This window comes from Meles meles, chromosome 1 (genome assembly GCF_922984935.1).
Source record: "Meles meles chromosome 1, mMelMel3.1 paternal haplotype, whole genome shotgun sequence".
Taxonomy (NCBI): Eukaryota; Metazoa; Chordata; class Mammalia; order Carnivora; family Mustelidae; genus Meles; species Meles meles.
In genome coordinates, this window is record NC_060066.1 from 197,782,710 (window position 1) to 197,795,972 (window position 13,263).

General features: G+C 57.3%; 2 protein-coding genes across 3 annotated transcripts; one reads left to right on the plus strand and one right to left on the minus strand.

Moving 5' to 3' along the window:
• Positions 1-872: 872 nt before the first annotated feature.
• C1H1orf232 (chromosome 1 C1orf232 homolog) lies at positions 873-4,482 on the plus strand. Its single transcript, XM_046021983.1, has 4 exons — positions 873-1,125; positions 2,518-2,601; positions 2,690-2,787; positions 4,182-4,482. Exons 1-4 carry the CDS (start codon positions 1,042-1,044, stop codon positions 4,480-4,482), a joined length of 567 nt encoding a protein of 188 aa, XP_045877939.1. The 5' UTR covers positions 873-1,041.
• A 1,158-nt stretch (positions 4,483-5,640) lies between these two features.
• FAM110D (family with sequence similarity 110 member D) lies at positions 5,641-8,756 on the minus strand. Of its 2 annotated transcripts, none has more exons than XM_046015555.1 (2): positions 8,674-8,756; positions 5,641-6,883 (listed from the first exon to the last, which is right to left on the minus strand). In XM_046015555.1, the coding sequence occupies exon 2, from the start codon at positions 6,787-6,789 to the stop codon at positions 5,968-5,970; it is 822 nt and encodes a 273-aa protein (XP_045871511.1). In that variant the 5' UTR covers positions 6,790-6,883; positions 8,674-8,756; the 3' UTR covers positions 5,641-5,967. The 2 variants fall into 2 exon arrangements, with proteins under 2 accessions (XP_045871511.1, XP_045871521.1); XM_046015565.1 differs by lacking the exon at positions 8,674-8,756 and adding an exon at positions 6,981-7,066.
• Between the last annotated feature and the right edge of the window lie 4,507 nt (positions 8,757-13,263).

Here is a 13,263-nt window from a genome sequence, read left to right on the forward strand (position 1 = left end):
AGTACGTTTGCTATCCTGGCCCCCACAAGGATTCCTGAGATACCTCCAGTTCCTGACAAAGCCCTCACCACTTCTCACCGTTCCGCACTTATTCCCTTGGATCTCCATCCTTCATCCGCCCCAGCCAGATCCGTGAGCAAGGAGTGTTCCTCCTGGGGGAGGACAGTGCGCAGGCATGCCCTCAGACTGAATGGGGGGGTCAGCTCCTCTCACAGGAAGAGGAAGTGCACACAGAAGGACACAGAAGGATTGCCCCCTTTCTCGGAGGCCTGGATTCCCAGGCATGGGCTGGCAGCAAAGGCAGATACAGCCGAGGAGTTGTGTGCTCAGAATGCGGAGAGGGCCAGAGAGCCTTTCCCCATTCATCGGAGCCTGGTGGCTTCCTGGCTGACCAGAGGAGCTCAGCAATAATTCAGGGACTCCAGCTCTTTGGAACCTGTTGCCAGGAAACAGGTAGACGTGCACGTGCATCCCTGGGGAAGGGAATCAGTTTCCAGCCCAGATAAAGCAATGAAATGTAAGCCCAGGGAGCCAACTGGGGGGCCTGAGGACCTCCTCAATCCAGTTCACAGCTGAGTAGGGATCTAGGGCAGGCCCTGCTTAGGGCACAACTGGTGTGACTACAGCCACAGGGGCACCAGAGTGGGTCTTGGGCCCAAAGACTTTATAAATGGACTTTGTGAATGAAAACAGATTTTTCCTGGAGCCATTCCGAGAGATCAAATTCAAATTCAAGTACCCCTAGGGCCAGGAAGGAGGCCTCCATGGAGATGTCTTCATTATTCTTGGCCAATATGGGTCAAGACCAGGGACTGAAGCCACAGAAGCCAGCTCAGTCCCATCCCTACCCCAGACTCCTCTGGATCAGATTCACCTGCTGGACACTGTGCCAGATGGGGAGACTGGTGCATCTTTAATGAAGTCACCTGATCCCTGGGACAGGCTCCTGGCCTCACCAAGTTCCTGGAGCCAGACCCACTGGGTGACCACCGAGTCACTGCCTTCCTGAACTGGGGTGTCAGGTGTGTCTCCCCTACAGCCATGAACCAGGCCTTCTGGAAAACCTACAAGTCCAAAGTGTTACAGACCCTAAGTGGGGAACCTGAGGAGGACCTGGCAGAGGAGGTGGGTATGATCCATGCTTACTGGATGGGTCATGGCAGAGGGGCAGCAGGTGTGAAATGTACAAGGAAGGGCAAGGGACAGGCTCTGAGGGAAGGGCACATTTGTGCAGAAGCCAGCAGCACATTCAGGGATGACGAATGGCATGGTGTGGAAAGCCAGGGTATTTAAGAAAACCGAGGGAGAAGATTTGGGGACCACCAGAAGAATTGTCATTGTCTCCAAAGATCTCAAGGGTTACCGCATGGAAGAGATCCTTCCAGCACCAGTGGGCAGTAACCACCGGGGGGGTACATGGGGCTTGATACGACTTTCTAGTGGGCAGGGCTCAGCGGGATGCAGATGGCTTGCCTTGAGAGGAAGTGAGCCCTATGGGACTGGAAGTAAGGAAAGTGGCGCTTGATGTAGAGTTGCCATTGCAGCATCAGGTCAGAGTCTGACTTGGACCATCTTTGTCCTGACATTAAAGATCAAAAAAGCTCTGAAACTGAGAACAGTCTTCCATCCAGACACTGTGATATATGGCAGTTGTGCAAACACGTGTCTGTCGCAGGGGCAGGAACTATTTCTGTAAGGGTGTGTGTGTGTGTGTGTGAGTGTGAAGAAGCATCTGTCTAGACAGGTGGGTGTCCTAGGCTGGGCTTGTGTAGAAGTAGCTGTGGGTTGGTATGAGGACTGGCGTCCGTGCAGAATGTCCATGAAGTTGTACGGGTGGACATGAACTGGAGATAGGGATTTTTGGGTGTGTGGATTTGGGGCATAAGTCTCTTCCGGAGACCCTCTGTGCAGGCACTGGCAGGTGTTATGTTTGTCCTGTGTGTACGTCTGGACCTTGGTGTCTCTGGAGGGGTGGAGAGGTAGAGGGAGCTGTGCGTGGACCTCCGGGCAGCCCTCTGCATTGGTGTAAGTGTACAGGTGTGAATGGGGTACAGGTATGAATGGGGTACAGGTGTGAATGGGGTACAGGTGTGAATGGGGTACAGGTGTGAGTGGGGTAGCCGAGGACTTGTTCTTGTAGAGGTGCATCCCTCTAGGGAATGAGGTAGCACAAGGGAAGAGGTATAGCCGGGCGGGGTTGCTCACATACAGGTGTGTCTGCACTGGCGTGCATGCCTTTGTCTGCACTTTTCTGGGTGCGTGTGGATGTGTCTGTGGGTGAGCAGGTGTGTGTTCAAGATTGTCTGCGGAGGTCTACTCTCCAGGTAAGGTATGGGACTCGTGGCTTTATGTAGAGGGCCACCTGTCTGGATTTATGGGCTGTGTGAGTGGATGAGATGGGTGTTTAGGTGGGAGGGTTTGGGGTGCCGGGAGTGTGCATACCAGGCTAGCAGTCAGGGAGGGAGGTCTCATTCCTCTGGGGCCTCTCTCATGCTGGGAGGGGGTCTTGTGTCCCAGAGAGGGAACCCAGCGTTAGCGGAATCTCAGCCCGCAGAACCCGCAGAAGAGGCTTTCCATTCCATGTCACAGTTGGCCCGCCGGGTGAGTTCTCCCTTCTTCACCCCAGCCCCGGGGCACCAGGCAGAGGCTGCTGTGACCCCCTCCCTGACTCCCAGCCCCTTCCTCCCAGGTTCAGGGGGTTGGGGTGAAAGGTTGGCTGACAATGTCGTCTCTGTTTAACAAAGAAGATGAGGACAAGCTGCTGCCTCCGGAGCCCTGTGCGGACCAGTACGTGCGTGTTGGTGGGGGCTGGGCTGGGCCTGACGTCCCCATGTCCTTTCTTTCTGATCTATTTGTCTATCTTTCTGACCAGGTAGGGAGAGGGAGGGCCAGCTCCTGGCTGTTTCCGTTTCTCTCATCAGGAAAGAGGCCAAGTCGACATATCTGGAGTTTAGGTCAGATCTCAGGAGGACTTTAAGGGCTGTTGGAATTGAGGTGCTAGAAAGGTACTTTATGCTCTCTCTCCTCCCCATCCACACGGTGGAGGGGCCGTCCTCTCCCTACAATTGAGGAACAGAAGAGAGAACGTTTAGGTGTTCAGAACAGAGGGTGGTCCAGACCAGTGGTTCCCAGTGCTGGTCTAAACCCTCTTCTTCCTAGGGAGTTTGTGCCAGACCCTCCTTCAAAGCTTCTGATTTGGCAGGTGCGGGCTGAGGCCTGGGATCTGTATTTGCAGCTTGCTCGGGAGGACCTGAGGGGCACTAGTTTAGTTAGGAACCACTGACTTAGAAGGGATTTGATGCTGGGGGTTACTGGTAGGACCCCGGGGAACTCCTTTCTCCTAGCTCCATTCTGGCACACACTCCCTCTCTGCCCTTTCCTCCAGCCCAGTCACACCCCCTTTCTTTGACACTCCCCTATTCCTTTCTCCCCTGGGGGTCCCCCGACCCACCCATCTCTCCCTCCCCAGGAGTCCCTTTCTCCCTCCTGGCGCTCATCCCCTGTCCTTCCCAGAGCTCCAAGGACTCCTCCTCAGATCTGAGGCTCCCACCTCAAGACTCAGCATCGCTCCTTGACTGCCCTTCCCCCCACACTCCTTGCCACCTCTCCAGTCCTCCTCCCCACTAAGCCCTCATCTAGGCATTTCTCATTTCCTTGGGTCGCTCCACCTGTCCTTCTCTCCAGTGTGTCCTCATTTTCCTAGTCGCCTTTTTCCTCCATCCCAGAACCTCACCCCCGCGCCGCCTCTTTCCCCAGGGCTGCAACCCTGGTTTCCCGGACCCCTTCTCCCAGAGCCTGACCCCGCCCCAACCGTAGCCGGGCCCCGCCCCCTCGTCCGGGATCCAGACGATTTCCAGACTCCGCGGCTCAGGCTTTCTTCCCTCCTCTGGCTGTACTCTTCTCCCCGTCTTTCTTAAACGCCTGACCCCGACTTTTTCCCCAGGAGTCGTGGTCTCAGTCCCCTCTTCCCAGACCCCTCACCTAATCCCCTGACACTATCCCACCCCAGCAGCCTTTCCTGTGCCTCTGAGCGGTCGGCGGACCGCCAGTCTCCCGCCCCACCCACGTCACCTGACCTCCCTCTGGCTCCTCCTGTCCCACTGCTGGCGCCTGCACCTTGTCTCCCCTCTTCGTCCTCTCTTCGGGCCTCTCGGCGGGTGACACCCGTCCTAATCCCGCAGCCCGCTGGCGGCGCGGTCCCCCTCGCACGCAGGGACCACGACGGAGGCGGAGCCGCGCGGGCCGGGATTCTGGGACGCGTTCGCCAGCAAGTGGCAGCAGCAGCAGGCGGCAGCGGCGTCCATACTGCGCGGCGCCGAACCCAACCCGGAGCCAGATCCCGAAGCCGGGGACGAAGCCGCAGAGGAGGCTGCTGAGCGCCCCGAGCCGGCGGAGGCCGACAACGTGGCCGGCTTCAAGTGGGGCTTTCTCACCCACAAACTGGCCGAGATGAGGGTGAAGGCTGCGTCCAAGGGCGACTAGTCGGCCGGCCCAGCTGGACACCCCCTCCTTTCTTCCCCCACTCCCATATAAACCCTGACCCGACACCCCGTGTGACCGCGTGCCTTTGTCCAGACGGCGGGGATGACTGCTTTTGGGTGGGCAACCTCAAGGCAGGGTCCAGCTCAAAGCGCCCTCACTCCCTTCCCCCACAAATGTACAGGGAGAACATGACGAGACGGCCCTGGTGTCGGATTTAGGATACAACTTTCCAGGAAACTGGGGAACCCCAGAGGACAGCCCCCCATCGCCTTGTTCAGCCTCTTTTAATTTGACAAACGTTGCCTGTGGCCCCCCTATGTGCACTGTCCCTGCACTGGGGGAAGGTCAGAGACTCACTGACCAGCGGGTCCCACAAAAGGTGACAAGTTGAGACACAAAAATAAGGCTGTACTTGGGAGCTGGGAGATGAGGCCGACTGGGGAATTCAGGAATTTCAGAGGGAGAATGAATACATGTAATCTTAGAAGGATGAGTGGAAAGAAAGGGGAAGGTAGCCCAGGCAAAGGAAGGAGGACCCTAAGCAAAGACTTGGAGATATGGACTTGGAGGCAATCAAATGACCTTGTGTGTCTTTGAGGGAAAGGAAGACAGTGGCCCCGTATGAGGCTGCCGATGATCAAAGTCCTGGTTTGAATGGTCTTTTCTTTATTGTCCTCAATTCTGGATTTTTCCTGTCTCCGCCCATCCATAGCTAGTAACCAAAGAGGGCAGCAAATCTCCAGGAATGGGGGATTTTTCGGTCAGGCAAGCCCCACATTTCTGGAGAAGACCCCTCCCCCAGAACTCCCCAAACATGCTATTCCTGGGTCCCAGATCTAATGTGGACCGACCTCGGGAGTCGGTGGTGGAGATGATCATAATGGAGTTAGTACTGATTCAGTAGTGGTTTTAGTGGCTGTCGTTTATTGAACACTTCTTATATGCCGGGCACTTTGCCATGCGTTTTATGAACATTTCAAAAATATTTTGATCAGCGAGGGGTGCAGCTGTGGTTCAGGGAAGTTAAGTGCTTGCCCAGGGTCACACAGTTGAGTCGGGAACCCGGGTTCCAAAAACCCAGGCCCATACTCGGCGCAAGCCCGCCCCGCCCCCTTCCTCAATAGCTGCTCTCTAAGCCAACATCACGACTCCTTTAAATAACGTTTTGGTTTTATTCAGCAGGTTCTCCGATCTCCCACCTCAGGCTTCTCTCCCCAGATCCGGCCTCCACAGGGGCCACGTAGCTGCCCCCTCCCCCTCGGTCGTCTCCTCTGGGAAGGGCCTTCCGAATCATTCGGTCCCATCCTCCCAAGGTTCACAGGGGGAAACCAAGAATGCAGAAGGAAGGGCTTTCCTAAAGGCACCCGGCGCGTCAGAGGCAGGGCGCCCCTGCCGGTGCCCGGGTCCAGCCCTGCGTCCACCCCTTAGCCCTCCCGGGACCCCAGACCCCGGACTCCCCGGGAGCCCGCTCCCGAGCGGCCGCGATCACACCTCGGACTCACGCGGGGGGCCGCGGGCGCGCTGGCAGCCGTACAACCACTGGATGACGCGCGCGTTGCGCTCCACCACCGACACTGGGGGGCGCCCGTCCCGCGCCGAGCCCGCCGCCTCCGAGCCGCCGCCGCCGCCGCCGCCAGCTCCGTCCGGGCGATCAGTGTCGCTGTCGCTGGACGTCCAGTCGCTGGCGTCCCCAGAGCCTAGCGGCGGCGATGTTCCGGGCTGGGAGCTGGCGTCGGCGCCCCAGCTCTGCGGAGAGAAGCGCTCAGCGCCCAGCACCTCCACCAGCGCGCGCTCCAGGCCGCAGTAGTTGAAGAAGCGCTCCTTCTCCGACAGGGGTAGTGAGCATGTGGGGCACAGCGCCCGCTTTCCTGCCGCTTCCGGGGCATCTTGGGGCGCGGCCCAAACCCCAGGAGCCGCTGGTCGCTCGGTTGGGCCCGGACTGCTCGAGGTGGCGTCTCGGGGGGCGCCCAGGAAGAGGCGCCGCACCAGCCCCTGGCCCTTGGCGTTCTCTTTGTTCACTGAAGCCTTGCAGTCCCGCTTCTGGCGGTAGAAGATGAGGGAGTCAGGCCTTGGCAGCCGCCTGCCGCTGCTCCGGCGGGCGGGCCCGGGCATCCTGGGCGATGCAGGGGCCCCCAGCTCATTGCAGGGGTGCGGGGTGAGAGGTCCGGGACCCCCACGCAGAGCCGGCTCCTGGCGTCGTGCTATCACTTGGTGGGTCTTGACATACTTGGCTTTGTCGGCCTCCAGCCTCTCCACCGCGCTGGGGGTGCGTCCCCTGGATGGGGTGGAGGGAGAGGCCAGGATCATCTCAGCGGAGCTGGACAGGATTGTACCCCATAAGCCACTGGAAGTAGGCAGCTAGTTGAGGAGCCAAGAGTAACTGGCTGGGGCCTCCTGGTGCCTGCAGGGAAAGAGAAATGGTCAGGGAGAGAGTCCCTGCACTTCTCCTGGGAATAGGATCAGCCAGCCACCCCTCCTCCATCCAAATCAGCCCGTACCATCCTTAAGGGGCAGAGAGGCTCAGGCGACCCCCCCCCCCAATCCCTCAAAGACATTGAGCAGGGGCTTCCTGGCCACCCAGAAACATGCTCCTTTGAGGGCCCCAATCTGGTCATAGAGCCATGCCAAGCAAGCATCAGCAAGTGGGACACTTGGAAAAGGAAATGGGGCTGGTCCCGGCTCAGTTCCCGAAAGTGGCCTCGACCGGAAAAAATACCTCTTCCCAACCCAGCAGCTTTGAGTCCAAGACAAGAAGGCTCCCCAGCCACAGGCTGGCTCCAGCAAGGCCCACCCTTCCCGCCCCCAAGCACCCGAGGTCAGGGATATAACCACAGGGTAGGAGCCTCCGGTAATCACAGCCAACTGCCCTGCCCAGTCCCAGCTGGGCCACAGGGAAGGAGACAGAGAGGTGGCGACCAGGTCATGTCACCCAGCCACCTCCCACCTCTGTACCCCTGCCAAGGGAATTCCACAGTGCCCACCTGTAAACACCACCTTGCCTACCTCTGCATTTCCACTTACAGAAAAGGAAACTGGTAGAGAGGAAGGGGCTTGCTCAGGTCTCTACTGAGAGGTAGGGGCTGGGATTGAAACCCGGGTCTCTAGCCTTGCAGTGCAGAACTAGTTCAGATGGCCCTCTCATGTTTTGCTTCTTTTCTTGCTGCTATAATCCCAAGCACTTTCCATTAGACCTGGGCCCTTTGCCTCACTAAAAAGTTCCTTCCACAAATTCTCCCCAATAACTGGCACTCCCAGCAGTCTGCCCTCAGGGTCTCTGTCCTCTTCTCATCCTGAGACCTCATGACCCTTGTCCGCCACCTCCCCTCTGCCACTGGGGAAGGGGACCAGGAGGGGTTGTAAATCAAGAGCTGATGATGCTGTTGGCAGTAAGAGAATGGGCCACCCACAAGGCTCAGCACAACCCCTCCCATCCCTGCTCCCTCCTCCCTGAATCCTCCATTCAGTTGAAAGGGACACAGAAGTTCTAGGGGCTGAGGGGACCTCCAGTCAGGAGGCCACAAAAGAAAAGAACTTGCCAGGATAGGGGGAGGCCAGAGACCCTGCCAAACCCCCAACCCCAGCGTGAGCACGCATGCGTGTGCACGTGTGTGCACGCGCGCACGTGCGCGCGCGCACACACACACACACACACACCCCTATCTAGTGTCTAGTAAGTCAGTCCATAGGTAGTTGGTGACTGGTGACTGTGAATGCAGGAAGCCAGGAGAGCTTGGCAATGACCTCCCTCCTGGCTCTCAAGAACTATACCAGGCAATGGGTCCGATTCCAAGGTCCCAAGAGGGCACTGTGCTTATCTGACCTTATGGGTATCCTCCCATCCCTTTCCCTCTTCCCAGCCCTGAGCAGCAAGGCTATAAAAAGTCCCTAAACACAGGGACTAAAATAGTCTGCCATCCACCGTCTCTTCCTTGCCTCCTGGGTTGGCCCTGATGCTCGACCACAGATGTTCCGCCCTAGAAGCCTGGCAGGCATCTTTGTGCCCTCCGTCCCTTTGCCCACCTTCTCCCAGTCCTGTGGTTAGTGGTCTGAACATTGCCCACAGCTTCAGATCTGGACTTAGTGGGGTGGGGGAGGGTGGGAAGCACTTGGTCACTGGCTTGGTGCCAGCCTCCCTGCCCTTGGGTCCCCGAGTGGCTTCCCACCCCAGCCCTGGGCTCGGGATGCACTCACCTCTGTGCCCTCAGTGAGGCTAGGCTCGAAGCAGGGGTCCCTGGGCAGGACCAGACAAGGGCAGGAGGGACAGTAAGGACTGGAAGTAACTTTGGTGGCAGCCAAACTCCACTCTCCACAGGAAAAGGAGAGAAAGCCTCCACCCCCGCCCCCCCAGATTAACCCTTGCCTTCCTGATCTGGAGCCTGGTCTCCAGTTAACTCCTTCCTGGTCACAGTCTCAGTACTGGAGAGGACCTTCAGACCAGGTCCAGACCCTTTATTTTATAGATGCTCATACAGGCCCTGACAGGCTAGGTGATTTGCAGGGAGGCACAGCGAGGTTGGGGTACAGCCAGGACCCAAACAAGGTCTCCTGATTCCCTAGCTCCCTCCAGAGGCCTGGGGTAGGGATATGCTCGTCATGTGGGGTCAGCCCCCTTTGCTAGGCCTTGGCACAACCTCTTAGTTAAAAGACAAGGCAGAGCAGGGTTCTAGCTGACGGTGCTTGTTTTCCTCCGTAGCGGGTTTAGGCCTGTCCTGGCTGGGGTGTGTGGAGGGTGGCAGGCCGGCTCTCCCTAGGGGCGAGGCCAGGAATCTGCAGCCTAAGGGTGGGGTCGTTGGTGCTACGGATGGACGTGCAGGGCGAGCCTGTCCTAGCATGTCATGTCTTGGCATGACAGTCACCTTGAAGCCCATTGGAGGTGCCTCTGCCCAAGGTCCTCTGATGGCCAATGGGATTGGCTGGGAAGAGGGAGATAAAGGGATGATTCTGGGGCCAAGCCTGTGTCTTTGGCCTCCTTTCTGCTTTGCCCCACTGGGGACTTCTCAAGGTGACATCTCATGTCTCAAGGCGGAGCCCTGTCCCCACAGTGCTGGTGTCAGGTAATATCCCCCCCATCTCTCCAGTAACCTGCAGCACCCAGAGCTCAAAGCTCAAAGCCCTTCCCAACAGGCCCCTGCCCCACCCCTAGCTGGCCACTTTCCACAAACCCCTTTCCTTCCCTGTAGAACTGTTAATGTTTGCAAAGCACATTCACACCCGTGCTCTTGGATCTCCTTTGTTTCTCCTAAGAACTCAGGGTAGGGGGTGCCGGTAGGGGTGACCACCCCACCTCATGGATGAGGAAATGGGATCTTGCCAAAACCCAACCCTGAAACCGCTCTTTCTGCTACACCCTCTGCCTGTCAAGTAAGGTAATGAGTTTGAAAAACCAGGAGGCCCATTTGCTGGTAAGAGATTTTTATCACCTAGTCAAGGGAAGGTTTTCAGGGTTTTTTTGTTTGTTTGTTTGTTGGTCCATGATAGTTCCATATTGCATTCTTATGTTATCTATCTTTGCAAAATATTTTCATCTAGGGGCGCCTGGGTGGCTCAGTGGGTTAAAGCCCCTGCGTTGGGCTCAGGTCATGATCCCAGGGTCCTGGGATCAAGCCCCTCATCAAGGGCTCTCTGCTCAGCAGGGAACCTGTTTCCTCCTCTCTCTGCCTAGTTGTGATCTCTGTCTGTCAAATAAATAAAATCTTTAAAAAAATATTTTCATCTACATGATCACAATTCATCCCTGGGACAATCTTTGGGGAGTAGGGAGTTTTACTTCCCCATTTAACAGTGGAGAATACTGAGGGTTAGAGATGTGAAAGGACCCATCCAAACTCACACAATGAGACTAAGAGTTAACTTTTTTTTTTATAAAAAGCTAACTTTTATTGGAGGATTAACATATGCTAGGCATTGTTCTGTGATTAACACATTTAATCCTCAAAACAACCCAGTGAAAGGGGTACTTTTATTCACCTAATTTTACAGACATGCAGGTCCCTAGCACTGAGATCTGGTTGTGAAGGGGTTAAGCATGGAGGCTGGGCAGGGCCCAGCTGGGATGCTGTCAATGGCAGGAAACCTGGACTGGGAGGGAGGGGGAGGATGGGGCTGTTGTGTCTGACTTGATGCAACCCCCATCCCTTTGGTCTTAAAGGAGCCTCCGGGTTGGGTGGAAGGGCAGCCGGAGTGAGGGTCAGAGCTGGGCGGGGGACTTCTCAGCTCTTTTCTAGGGACTAAGACAGAGTTTGGGCTACAGAAAGAGGGGGTTCAGAGTGGAACACAGGTGCCACCCTGGGGCAGCCCTGGGTCTGAGGAGGGTAGCTGGAAATGACCCTGCCTCCTTGTGGGAGCACTCTGTCAGAGTCAGAGGGGGAAGACAGTTCCAGACCTCAGAGCGCCCAGTTAGAGAGGGGAGACACAGCTCTGCCCTCAGCAGTCCAAGATGGGGGGTGGTCAAGGACTCGGAGTCTGAGGGGTGACAGTTACCTGCCCCAGGATGCCAGTGGACACATACTGGCAGAGAGGCTCATGAAGGAGAGGTCAAACTAGATCGGCTTTCTGGGTAAAAGAGCCCCCCTGCCCCCCCACAAGGAGTTAGAGGGGCCCGGTGGGGGAGGTTGAGGGGAGATCATGAGGTCGAGATCCAGCAGCCTGCCTGCTGGGCTCTTGGTCACACTTGCTATGAACCGGATCCTCTGTCTTTCTGGTCGTGGATCCCTAGGGAGATCCTTAAAGTGGCTCCTTCCGGTGCAAGAGCCAGGACTTTGAGCCTGTGGGAGGCCAAATGTGAGAGAGGTTTCCTTCCTATTTCCGAGCTCATTGAGCTCATTCCCGGATCACCTTGATGATCGATTGGAAAGGGTCTGAGTCAGAACCGGCTCCTTCCGGAGGAGAGAGTTGTGGGGAAGGGGGTGTAGGCTGGGGGGCAGCTCTGGTCAGTGTCGGGAATAATGAGATGGTTCAGGAAGGTCTTCAGATCCAGCCCCGGACCCCAGACTCACCCTGTTCTGCCCCTGCCCTCCCCCCACCCACCCTTAGCAACCAGCTACGGCCCCCTCACCCCAGCCACAGGCCCATCAGCTCTGTCTTTCATGCTAACCCTGGTGTGACCACTCACTGGCACCTTGGCCTGGAGCACAAGCTTAACCTCTTTGAGTTTCCTTCAGTGTAAAATGGGAATGACAAGACTCAGCTCTTGAGTGGCTGGACGAAGCAGTGGCTGTGGTGACTGGGAAAGCCTCTGGTGCCTTAAGGAGCTCATAAATGTTAGACGAATCTGCCTTTTAGCTCTTGCCCAGCCCTGACACCTTCCCAACACCTCCGGCCCAAATCGTTTCTCTAACTCCGCAGTCTCAGCTGCTGTCAACAAATCATCCTGGACACGGCTGTGTGCTGTGAGGTCAGCAGAGAGGTCAGACATGGTTTCTGCTCTCAGGGAGCTTGGCCTGCTTAGGGGCTGGGGGCGGGTGGCGGTGGCGGTGGGCAGAGGCATGACAGACTGATCACAGCTCCAGCCAGGGCAGTGCTTCTGTGACAGAGGCCAACAAAGCAGGGGACAGTGGAGGACATTTGTTCTTCCAGAGAAGCTGGGGGCAGGGATGAAGGGATTTCTGGCCTGGGTGGGATGGGAGGTGAGGGGTGGGGTGTTGGGGGAGAGCCCGGGAGACCTGGAGGCCTAAAGACAGAAAGCGTGCCAGGGTGTCAGTGAGGGGGTGCGGGGACAGGGAGGGGGCGGGAAGAGAGTGAAGGAGAGGGCCAGAGACAGAGGGAGAGAGAAGGAGGAGAGAAATGGAAGGGAGAGAGGCTGGGGGATACTGAGAGGCAATATGGAGTGTGGAGAAGGGAGGGGTTCTGTGAGGAGATGTGTGAGGTGGTGGGGGTCCTGAGAAGAGGCAGCTCAGAGGAGAGATGGGGCTCTGGGTGGGGTCTGGCTTAGTGATCAGGAGGGGCTCACGCTGTTGTGGGCACCAAGGGAGGGACCCCTCTGCTGGCCCTATGCACCCCCACAGAGATTAGAGCAGCTACTGTGCAATTCGGGGCCTTCCGTTTAGGAAAGAATCTCAGCCACAACAATAGCCTGGCTCCAGCTTCTCCCGGTGAGAGGTGCGGCCTCTGGGCAGAGCTGGCGCCCTTCACCCACTGGGCGGGGGGGGGGGGGGGGGCGTGGAGAGGAAGGTGTCGTTAAAGGTTGTGTGTGGAGCACCTCCGCGTTGCCAGCGAATGAAGTGAGTAACAGATTGGATTTCTGCTCTCTCAGTGCATGGAGCATGGTGTTAGAATGAGGAAGCCAAGTCCATGTACTATGTGCCCTGCACAGGGCGCTCTGCGCAGTAGCCCCCTGCTTCTCACCAAATGCCATGTGAATGCGGTGAGGGAGCCGCCCGGGTGGGAGAAGTATCTCAGCCGGGTCCACAGCTGGCAGCCAGAGAGCAGGGCCTGCAGAACGAGCTCCCAGCTCCTTGCCCCCCAGAAGGCAGTACCTGCAGCATCCCGTCCTGCAAGCAAAGCCAGGAAGGAGAGCAGCCCCAGCTGCAGTGCTCACCGCCTCCACCTCCGTGCCCGGATCTTCTTCAGCACCTCCATCATCCCCACCTCCCGTTGCCGTCCTAAGCAAGGTGCCTCCACATCCAGTACCAGGAACAAAACCCATCCTGTCTCCACCTAGTGCAGGAAGGAACATGTGGGCAAGAAACGGGGGTTCTTGTGAAAGGCAGCAGCAAGAAATCTACCCTCTGGCAAGTATCGACAACTACGTGTTCATAATGACATGTTGAAAAATGTGTTTTG